Source organism: Schistocerca cancellata, chromosome 3 (assembly GCF_023864275.1).
Source record: "Schistocerca cancellata isolate TAMUIC-IGC-003103 chromosome 3, iqSchCanc2.1, whole genome shotgun sequence".
NCBI classification, from domain to species: domain Eukaryota; kingdom Metazoa; phylum Arthropoda; class Insecta; order Orthoptera; family Acrididae; genus Schistocerca; species Schistocerca cancellata.
In genome coordinates, this window is record NC_064628.1 from 5,535,493 (window position 1) to 5,547,728 (window position 12,236).

The window sequence follows — 12,236 nt, forward strand, 5'->3', positions numbered from 1 at the left end:
ATCTCGTGGACGAATAGCGCGAGCTGGGTTTCACATGACCGTCTTTTTCGAAACCCATGCTGATTCCTACAGAGTATATTTCTAGTCTCCAGAAAAGTCATTATACTTGAACACAATACGTGTTCCAAAATTCTACAACTGATCGACGTTAGAGATATAGATCTATAGTTCTGCACATCTGTTCGACGTCCCTTCTTAAAAACGGGGATGACCAATGCACTTTTCCAATCCTTTGGAACGCTACGCTCTTCTAGAGACCTACGGTACACCACTGCAAGAAGAGGGGCAAATTCCTTCGCGTACTCTGTGTAAAATTGAACTGGTATCCCATCAGGTCCATTGGTCGTTGAGGTTCGTGTACAAACAAGCGGTGTCTGGAATCAGTTTACTGTTTCCTCTTCTCCATTTCTGAAGCTGCTTTCCTGAGAACACCTGGATGCGCTGTACCTTTAATTTGGTGTAGTTTATTCGTAGGCAGCCTGTAACAATGTATTCAGTCTCGCTCATAGTTGTAGCAACCTTTTTGACGTATACGGAATTTTGCCGAACTGGTGCAGAATATTCTGTTTTAAGGGAACCTAGTGACAGGGCACAAGTTCGAAGCGGTTTGGAACATTATTCTCAATGAACAAAATGAGATTTCAGATGAGCGTGCGTACCCTGAGAAAATTTAGGATGAACTCCAGCGGCAGGTGCTTCCACCACCCGGACGATAAAACGACAACTGCTTTTTTCAAAGCCGGCCATTAGAACAAAACGAGTTAATATTGAAACTAATTCATCTGATAAAGAAGTGTTACCACCTAACATCTGTAAACAAATAAATAAAGTCAGACCCATAGGGGTCCAAACGATAAATACACGAAACATAAACTGAATGAATCTCATCATTGAAAGACCAATGTTCGGAAAGCCTGATCTAAACGTCATTTCAGTTTATTTATTTATTTATTTATTTATTGTTCCGTGGGACCAAATTAAGGAGAAGTCTCCATGGTTATGGAACGAGTCAATACATGAAATTATAACACGATATTAGAAACAGATAAAATGAAATATAAAAAAAACATATTCAGGTGACAAGTCGTAAGTTTAAATGAAGACAATCAACAATGTGACACTGGAATTTGCTTAATATTTTAGCTCTTCCAGGAGCTCCTCGACAGAATAGCAGGAGTGAGCCATAAGGAAACTCTTCAGTCTAGACTTAAAAGAGTTTGGGCTACTGCTAAGATTTTTGAGTTCTTGTGGTAGCTTATTGAAAATGGATGCAGCAGAATACTGCACTCCTTTCTGCACAAGAGTCAAGGAAGTGCATTCTACATGCAGATTTGATTTCTGCCTAGTATTAACTGAGTGAAAGCTGCTAACTCTTGGGAATAGGCTAATATTGCTAACAACAAACGACATTAAAGAAAATACAACATCGGATAATGACGCAGAGATGCTGACTGTTAATGTCCAGTCAGAGTCACATCCGTGTACACGGTGTCACAAACCTTTTGGGTCAAATTTAAACAGGTGATAGAGGGTATACAACCGATATATCGTGAAAGGGGGTCGCAAATGCATAGTTGTTGTGTAATGGACGTACACAGCGTACACCACATAAAAACATTGTAGCTCATAGTAATTGTTCAAAGCGACGACCGCCCGTCGCAGTGCATGTATTGCAACGATGCATGAAGCTCTGCCACACTCTCTCAAAGATCCTGAGTGTCTGTCGTACTCTGGAATAGGTGGCGGGTGATAAACAGCCTACACCTCCGATCACGAAACACACATACTGTACACAACACAGCTCATAGCACGTTTGTCATGTGATGACTGCAGCCGTCACACCAGCGCATTAACCTGTGCCACATGCACAGCACTATCCCTGTTGCCAGTTGTCCATCGCATCAGACAGCTTGTGAAGTGTCCATGGTGAGGTGTGTTACTGTGTGCAGGGCATGACGCGGAATCAAAGATGGAACATCACTTGTCATGAGAGTTGCCAGACATGCATTTAACATGCGCTCCGGCAGGATGTAGTGCCCGTAAATCAGGGACAATGTACAGAGAACATTTTCCCAACATACGTCATCCTAAATGGAAGAAGTTTATGTCCGTGGATAGCAACTTAAGAAAGACGGCGTCGTTCACGCCACAGAAAGGGAGTCAAGGCCCTCGCCAAAGACTTGTACGACTTTGAAGAGATTGTATCGGATCGTGTGGCCGACCATCCAGCAGTAAGCACCCATCAACTGGCCCATGAAGCGCACACTTTGAAGGACACAGCGTGGAGAGTACTGGTGGAACATCATTACCCCTATCATAAAGAACATGTGGAAGCACTGGGACCAACGGGTTTTAAGCCCCACATTCACTTCTGTCAGTGGACTATCCACAGCAGTGCTGTCGTGCTGAACTTCGTACAGTTTGTATTGCTCGCAAATGAGGCTTCACTCAACCACGATTGTGTCGTTAACACCCGCATCAGCTGTGTCTGGAGTGAGGACATCACCCACAGCGGTGCCCGCCACCAATGAATCTCTGTCAACGTATCGGTAGACATTGTCCAACATCACCTATCAGGACCTTATTTGCTACCTCTCCGTTTGATCAGTCCACATTACATCTGTTCCTGGGAGACGTGGTGCCTCAGTTTTTGGAGACTGTACCCCTTGTTAGCCATGAAAGGATGTGGTTTCAACATGGCAGTGCACCAGCCCACTTATGTGTTAATGTCGTAGAGCACCTGGTCAACACTTACCCTCATCGTTGGGTTGGATGGAGGCATTCTGTCCCATGGCCAACACTATCGCCTGATCTCATACCTCTGGACGTTATGCTCTAGTGTTACATCAAGACGTTGGTGTATGAAACCCCTGGAGAAACGGATGAAGACGTGCCTGCTAGGTTCCAAGCTACCTGCCTCCAGGTACAACAGACGCCAGGGATCTTTGAGAGAGTGCGGCAGAATTTCATGCGCCGTTGCCATGCATACACTGAGATTGGTGGTCGTCACTTTAGTTGTAATAGTAGTAGTAGGTTTATTCATCCGTAGATCTCTTTTTACAAGGATATAGGGCATGTCAAAGTATTTACAAATTTAAATCAATTTAAAATAAGCTAATTTGTATACACATACATTTACAGACATCTAGTTAGAGACAATCATTAGATTTACTCCAGGTATACAATACTTTTTATACAAATAACTTATTAAATAATGTAATGCCACATTGTTCACTCATAACTCACTATCAAATCACTGCACACATTATACACACATTGTTTCATAATACTTCACTCACTACACACACACACACACACACACACACACACACACACACACACACACTGGTGATCTCTGGGCCATTTTCTGTAGCGCAACTTCCCGTTTGCTATCCTGAAAAACTGAGTCGGCATCCTCCATAATAAGTGAGATGTTGAGCTCAGAAAGAGGAAGAGGTGTTAGTACTGTGCTATGCATAGCTTGCGGGTAAGTATTTCTAGAAAGGAAAAAAGCAGGAAAAAACATAAAGTGAAGGTGTCATGTGGAATGTTGGATATTTTATAATCATTATCATTATTATTATTTATTTGTATAACATTCTTTGTCAAACCCCTACTCTGTTTTAGCTAAGTAATCCTTCAATGTATAAAATGTATTGCATAACAGGTACTTTTTAGCTGCCTTTTTAAAGTAGTGTATTTTGGCAATTTCTTTAGTCTCTTTTGGTAATTTATTGTACAGTTTTATTCCTTGGTAGAACTCTTGTTGCATGGTCATGGACAGAGCAGTTTGTGCAGTAATTACCAATGTTATTTTTGATGTGTACAACTGACTGGTAAATGTATTCACATGGAGCAGTTAAAATCCCCAGTGTTCTGAACAGATTTTTGCAATGAACTCGACTAGTATTTTGGGTTATTATTCTTATAGCTCTTTTCTGGAGTTTGAAAACTGTGTTCATATTTTGTGCATTTGTTCCTCAGAAAAAAACTCCAAAACTAAGAATTGAGTGTACATATGAATAATATGTAACTAAAAGACACTGCATGTTACACACTGATGACAGGATTCTAAGAGCATAACATGTTGATGACATTCTGTTTGCAAGTACCTTTGTGTGTTCAAACCACTTCAACTGAGAATCAATATTCATTCCTAGAAATGTTGCATTTGTTACACAGTCTGTAGAAGTACCATCTACTTTTAATTTAATATTGTCATTTTTCCTCTTCAAACTGAAATTCATGGCATTAGTTTTCTTTATGTTCAGTGTCACTTTATTACTTATTGACCAATCATAAACTTCCTTGAGAGTTTCATTTGCTTTCTCGGCAAAGAGTTCTCTTGTTTTCTCAGTGATTGCTGTCATCAGCGAAGAGGATTTTTTTCACCATGAGTAATATTACTCGGAAAGTCATTGATGTATATCAGGAACAGTATCGGTCCTAATACGCTACCTTGCAGAACCCCTATAGTAATGTATTTTGGTTCTGATAAGTGTTTTACTAAATGTTTAGTATTTGTACTCTTTGTACCCTATCTGTTCGGTATTATCGAAACCAGTCATTAGCTACCCCTCTTATTCCTAATGCTTGTAATTTATTTAATAGAGTCTTGTGGTCGACTGTATCAAACGCCTATGAAAGATCCAAAAACATGCCTATGACACATTCATCTTTATCAAGAGCATCAAGTACAAGTTCTAACAGTTGCAATGAGCTACGTTGTTGTTATGTGGTGTACGCTATATATGTCCATAACACAAAAAATATTGTAAGAGGTCCATGATTAAGAAATTTGTTGCTAGCGCACTTGAGCAGATGTAATTTCGACGGATTGTTCACGCGCTGCCTGCGATATGTAAGCTATAAGAGAATCTCAGACCAGAGAGCAGTGTTGGCTGCAGTAGGAACTGTGTGGCAGTAGGAGTAAGTACACTCCTGGAAATTGAAATAAGAACACCGTGAATTCATTGTCCCAGGAAGGGGAAACTTTATTGACACATTCCTGGGGTCAGATACATCACATGATCACACTGACAGAACCACAGGCACATAGACACAGGCAACAGAGCATGCACAATGTCGGCACTAGTACAGTGTATATCCACCTTTCGCAGCAATGCAGGCTGCTATTCTCCCATGGAGACGATCGTAGAGATGCTGGATGTAGTCCTGTGGAACGGCTTGCCATGCCATTTCCACCTGGCGCCTCAGTTGGACCAGCGTTCGTGCTGGACGTGCAGACCGCGTGAGACGACGCTTCATGCAGTCCCAAACATGCTCAATGGGGGACAGATCCGGAGATCTTGCTGGCCAGGGTAGTTGACTTACACCTTCTAGAGCACGTTGGGTGGCACGGGATACATGCGGACGTGCATTGTCCTGTTGGAACAGCAAGTTCCCTTGCCGGTGTAGGAATGGTAGAACGATGGGTTCGATGACGGTTTGGATGTACCGTGCACTATTCAGTGTCCCCTCGACGATCACCAGTGGTGTACGGCCAGTGTAGGAGATCGCTCCCCACACCATGATGCCGGGTGTTGGCCCTGTGTGCCTCGGTCGTATGCAGTCCTGATTGTGGCGCTCACCTGCACGGCACCAAACACGCATACGACCATCATTGGCACCAAGGCAGAATCGACTCTCATCGCTGAAGACGACACGTCTCCATTCGTCCCTCCATTCACGCCTGTCGCGACACCACTGGAGGCGGGCTGCACGATGTTGGGGCGTGAGCGGAAGACGGCCTACCGGTGTGCGGGACCGTAGCCCAGCTTCATGGAGACGGTTGCGAATGGTCCTCGCCGATACCCCAGGAGCAACAGTGTCCCTAATTTGCTGGGAAGTGGCGGTGCGGTCCCCTACGGCACTGCGTAGGATCCTACGGTCTTGGCGTGCATCCGTGCGTCGCTGCGGTCCGGTCCCAGGTCGACGGGCACGTGCACCTTCCGCCGACCACTGGCGACAACATCGATGTACTGTGGAGACCTCACGCCCCACGTGTTGAGCAATTCGGCGGTACGTCCACCCGGCCTCCCGCATGCCCACTACACGCCCTCGCTCAAAGTCCATCAACTGCACATACGGTTCACGTCCACGCTGTGGCGGCATGCTACCAGTGTTAAAGACTGCGATGGAGCTCCGTATGCCACGGCAAACTGGCTGACACTGACGGCGGCGGTGCACAAATGCTGCGCAGCTAGCGCCATTCGACGGCCAACACCGCAGTTCCTGGTGTGTCCGCTGTGCCGTGCGCGTGATCATTGCTTGTACAGCCCTCTCGCAGTGTCCGGAGCAAGTATGGTGGGTCTGACACACCGGTGTCAATGTGTTCTTTTTTCCATTTCCAGGAGTGTAGTAGCTAGCAGTCGTGTGTATCGAGTTGGCTGGGCCGGTCGTGGGGAGCAATGGCGGTGCCTGAGCTATGTAGGATAAGGTAAAAGCAGCCCCGCGCATATGTAGTATTGTTATAACAAGTCCCATGTAAATGTTTTTTAAAAAAAATCTCTTACTAATAATCTTTCTCATAAAAAGTAACTTTTGACAATCATTCATTTTAATTTAAAGAATTTACTAATTTCTCCAATCCTTGGTCATCCCGATTATTAAAAAGAATAATCAGTTGTTTCTTTTTATACACGACAAATCTATCGGCCAGCATTGCACTCGGCTGTGCCAGAAAAATTTCCTATAGGAGCAGATATATATGCGTTATCCGGCGACTTAATTGAGGTAAGAATTTTCAATTTATTCAGTATGATCTTTCAGGGCCATGACGCAGCACTGCTGACGTCCAAATTTACCAGTTTGAATTCACAGTCAATTATTGAAAGGTTATAAGTGAGCCATAGTTTTGTTATTGAGAGATTGGTCACATTTTATTATTAATAGGTTACGCAATTTATTTATTTCTAGTTTTTATGAGAAAGATTATTATTAAACGATTTTTTTAAAAAACATTTACATGGGACTTGTTATAACAATACTACATATGCGCGAGGCTGCTTTTACCTTATACTACATCGCTCAGGCTCCACCATCGCTCCCCACGACCGGCCCAGCCAACTCCACACACACAACTGCTCGCTAGCAACTACTTACTGCTACTGCTACACTGTTCCTACTGCAGTCAACATTGCTCTCTGATCTGAGATTCTCTTATAGCTTACATATCGTTGGCAGCGCGTGAGCAATCCATAGAGTAAATATCTCTGGAGTGAGCATTGCGTTCTGCGCATGTTGTCAACATTAAACCAGGATTGTCACGTGATTTCGGGACTTCGCTGTGCGCGTGTGCTTTCTGCAGCGTTTGAAGTTTATAATACCAAGAGTTTTTGTTGTGTTTCACCGTTTGTTGATAGTGTAATAGCGATGGTGAATTACTGTTGTTGCTACGGATGCAAAGAAAAATATGTGAAAGGAGGGATAGTAACTTTTCATGGGTACATTCCATATAGCTCTAATTTTAGTTTTCATTTTAGTAAGAGACACTGTATACGTTTAAAAATTTCGAGACGCATTATAATTAAGACTTGATTCTGTAGACCTATTTTTCTACGATTTTATGACTATATAATAGATATTACGGCTCATACAAAAGCTTACAAACAATCGCTTCCTCTCGTAAATTTGCTACTGGAACAGGAAAGGGAAAGGCTAGTTGTTTCAGTAAATACTATCCTCCATGCATTTAACAGTAACTTGTAAATTATGTATATAGATTACTCAGTCTACTACTTATTTAATAAACTGGGAGCAAGTACTTAAAATGCGTTAAATAAATACCTCAAAGTGCCACCAGTAAGAAAAATTGTGCTTTAGGTCGCGAAAACGAGAAAATAAATACGCAGAAATAGAAGAAAAAAGGACGGATTAGCAGGGATATAATCGCTAATGTGTGGTAAATTCGTGCGAAAGTACTAACGTACTGTCAAGTCGTTTTGCAGGACTATCACTGCAAAAATGTGCTTCAGGCTCTGTAATACTATAAAGTGCGGTATCATACCAAAAACTACCAAAAATCGAGTGCATCTGAACTATGACACCTGTCGCAAAGAAGCTGAATGTAATATCACTTACCCTTAAAAGTTACGTAGCTGGTTTATTCCCGATATCAAATGGATACTGTTAAAATGTCTGCGCAACATATATAAATAATCCACGACATGTACGAAAAGAATCCGTCTGTACTAGGGATGTAGTGACATTCTAAATATACAGGGCGCTATACGGACAAACACACGACCTCCCGAGATCACGTGACCAGGCCGGCAATGTATGTTGACAACACAAAATCTGTTCTGCGCATGTGAATGCTCACTCCTGAGATATTTACTCTATGGAGCAATCCATCGAAATTACATCTGCTCGAGTGCGCTAGCAACAAATTCCTTAATCATGGACCTCTTACAATATGCCCTTCCGAACATTTGTTCTCTATCTCAATATAATCGGCTGTGGAATCACTGTTTCATCCAAAAGGTTTGAGACACCACGTATAAACAACCGAACACTAACATCAGCCTCAAGGAACAGGCTAACTTTTACTCTGACTCAACAGAGCTGGTAACAGGTGGCTTTAATTTCCACAATACGTGGGACTGTATTAACCACTTGAGCAAGCGATGTGCGCCTTGATAGCGTGTCCTTGTGGGTCGCTGACCCCCGTGCGTATCCACAGTGCGTGCGGCGGCTGCCCCAGCAACCAGACGGCTTGCTTCGCACCGCAGTGCGTCGCTGCAGATGGCGTCGAGCGGGGCTTCATCGCCGTCAACCGACGCCTGCCCGGACCTTCCATACAGGTGAGCCTGGGGGTCTTCCTGTTCTCTCCTAAAACACCGTAAACTCTTTTCGGGGCGTTTAATTTGGATATACGAGGGTGAGTCAAATGAAAACCTTCCAATCCCAAAGAAAGCAGGAGTTGACAATTGTGAAAATTACCGAACTATCAGTTTAATAAGTCATGGCTGCAAAATGCTAACGCGAATTCTTTACAGACGAATGGAAAAACTGGTAGAAGCCGACCTTGGGGAAGATCAGTTTGGATTCCGTAGAAATATGGGAACACGTGAGGCAATACTGACCCTATGACTTATTTTAGAAGCTAGATTAAGAAAAGGCAAACCTACGTCATTAGCATTTGTAGACTTAGAGAAAGCTTTTGACAATGTTGACTGGAATACTCTCTTTCAAATTCTGAAGGTGGCAGGGGTAAAATACAGGGAGCGAAAGGCTATTTACAATTTGTACAGAAACCAGATAGCAGTTATAAGAGTCGAGGGACACGAAAGGGTAGCAGTGGTTGCGAAGGGAGTGAGACAGGGTTGTAGCCTCTCACCGATGTTATTCAATCTGTATATTGAGCAAGCAGTGAAGGAAACAAAAGAAAAATTCATAGTAGGTATTAAAATCCATGGAGAAGAAATAAAAACTTTGAGGTTCGCCGATGACATTGTAATTCTGTCAGAGACAGCAAAGGACTTGGAAGAGCAGTTGAACGGAATGGACAGTGTCTTGAAAGGAGGATATAAGATGAACATCAACAAAAGTAAAACGAGGATTATGGAATGTATTCGAATAAAGTCGGGTGATGCTGAGGGAATTAGATTATAAAATGAGACACTTAAAGTGGTAAAGGAGTTTTGCTATTTGGGGAGCAAAATAACTGATGATGGTCGAAGTAGAGAAGATATAAAATGCAGACTGGCAATGGCAAGGAAAGCGTTTCTGAAGAAGAGAAATTTGTTAACATCGAGTAAAGATTTAAGTGTCACGAAGTCGTTTCTGAAAGTATTTGTATGGAGTGTAGCCATGTATGGAAGTGAAACATGGACGGTAAATAGTTTGGACAAGAAGAGTATAGAAGCTTTCGAAATGCGGTGCTACAGAAGAATGCTGAAGATTACATGGGTAGATCACATAACTAATGAGGAGGTACTGAATAGGATTGGGGTGAAGAGAAGTTTTTGGCACAACTTGACTAGAAGAAGGGATCGGTTGGTAGGACATGTTCCGAGGCATCAAGGGACCACCAATTTAGTATTGGAGGGCAGCGTGGAGGGTAAAAATCGTAGAGGGAGACCAAGAGATGAATACACTAAGCAGATTCAGAAGCATGTAGGCTGCAGTACGTACTGGGAGATGAAGGAGCTTGCACAGGATAGAGTAGCGTGGAGAGCTGCATCAAACCAGTCTCAGTACTGAAGACAACAACAACAACATTATTTATTGTGCAGAAGTGGTACAAAACTGTACCACTTCTCAACATAATCTCCCCCACGCTCAATGGAAGTCTTCCAGCGCTTACAAAGTGCATAAATTCCTTTACAAAAAAATTCTTTTGCTAGTCCGCGCTATCACTCATGCACCGCGTGGCGTACCTCTTCATCAGAACGGAACTTCTTTCCTCCCATTGCGTCTTTGAGTGGTCCAGACATATCGAAATCAGTTGGGGCAAGGTCTGGTGAGTATGGTGGATGAGGAAGACACTCAAAATGCAGGCCTGTGATTGTTGCAACTGTTGTACTGGCAGTGTGGGGCCTTGCATTGTCATGTTGCAAAAGGACACCTGCTGACAGCATTCCACGTCGCTTTGATTTGATTGCAGGCCGCTCATGATTTGTTTAGGAGATCTGTGTATGATGCACTGGTGACAGTGGTCCCTCTAGGCACGTAATGCTCCAAAATGACGCCTTTTTCGTCCCAAAAGAGAGTCAGAATAACCTTCCCTGCTGGTGGTTCTGTTCTAAACTTCTTTGGTTTTGGTGATGAAGAACGCCGCCATTCCTTGCTCGCTCTCTTCGTTTCCGGTTGGTGTAAGTGAACCCAGTAACGATTCTTGTAAGGAAGCCATCACCTTCTCGTTCAAAGCGCCGAAGAAGTTCTTCACAAGCATCAACACGTCGTTCTCTCATTTCAGTAGTCAGCTGCCGTGGCACCCATCTTGCAGACACTTTGTGAAACTGGAGCACATCATGCGCAATGTGGTGTGCTGACCCATGACTAATCTGTAAACATGCTGCAATGTCATTCAGTGTCACTCGGCGGTTTTCCTTCACTATGGCATCAACTGCTGCAATGTTCTGCGGAGTCACAACTCGTTGTGCCTGACCTGGACGAGGAGCATCTTCCACTGAAGTCACACCATTTGCGAACTTCCTACTACATTCGTAGACTTGCTACTGTGACAAACATGCATCACCGCACTGAACCTTCATTCGTCGATGAATTTCAATAGGTTTCACACCTTCATTACGCAAAAACCGAATAACAGAACACTGTTCTTCCCTGGTGCAAGTCGCAAGTGGGGCGGCCATCTTTATACTGATACTGCGACGGTGGATGTGCATCTGCACTATGCTGCCACCTACAGGCCATTCTGCACGCTGTTTGTAGCACGCTCTACCAACTTACAGGATAACGGCGCGAAATTTCGATTTGTTATTACAAATTTAAGGTTTTCATTTGACTCACCCTCGTATGTTGGGTCTTTTGTCATTGTACACCAACAAAGGAAGCATACACCAACAGGTGTCGGTCCTGGTGGTCTAGACTTAAGGGGTAAAGGACGTGTCTGGAAACTGGAAGATCACGGACTCCTATATCAGTCGGAACACGGAATATTCCAGTCTGCCTTTAAAAGTAGCCTTCACCTCTCAATGACGTGAAGATGTTGCGTTAAAGTGTAGGTCTCCTCTCCTCGGTGGGATTGCTTCGGTAGGTTAGGGGCACGCAAGACTGGCTCCGGGCTCATGAGCTACATGAGAGGATTATTATAATCAGGGGGTCATGGAATTTACTCGTATTTGGCACGATTGTAGTGTACACTTAGCTATTACACGTACTTCTTTAGTACGATGTGCTTCTGAAGAGTTTCTGAGAAATCAGCAGTCAAATTATGATCAGTCTCGTGAATACCGCACCAGAGTCCTAACCGTCGAACAGTGAATTTAGCGCAACTGGTTCTGTCAGTACTGCGTTCGAGCCTCGTTATTTTATTTTCTCATCTTCCAATAAACATTTGTAACGCCAAAAGGAATCATATGTTTACGGAAACACTGATAATTAAGGTGAGACATTCGCGGAGAGGTACACTCCTGGAAATTGAAATAAGAACACCGTGAATTCATTGTCTCAGGAAGGGGAAACTTTATTGACACATTCCTGGGGTCAGATACATCACATGATCACACTGACAGAACCACAGGCACATAGACACAGGCAACAGAGCATGC

The 12,236-nt window shown here is 43.5% G+C and overlaps 1 protein-coding gene across 1 annotated transcript in view; it reads left to right on the forward strand.

Annotated features, from left to right (window-relative positions):
• LOC126175257 (uncharacterized) overlaps window positions 1-12,236 on the forward strand; it is a 189,573-nt gene that overhangs the window by 42,953 nt on the left and 134,384 nt on the right. The window contains exon 3 of the mRNA XM_049921899.1: window positions 8,684-8,804. Within this exon, the coding sequence (XP_049777856.1) occupies window positions 8,684-8,804 (121 nt within the window). The remainder of the gene's footprint in view (window positions 1-8,683; window positions 8,805-12,236) is intronic.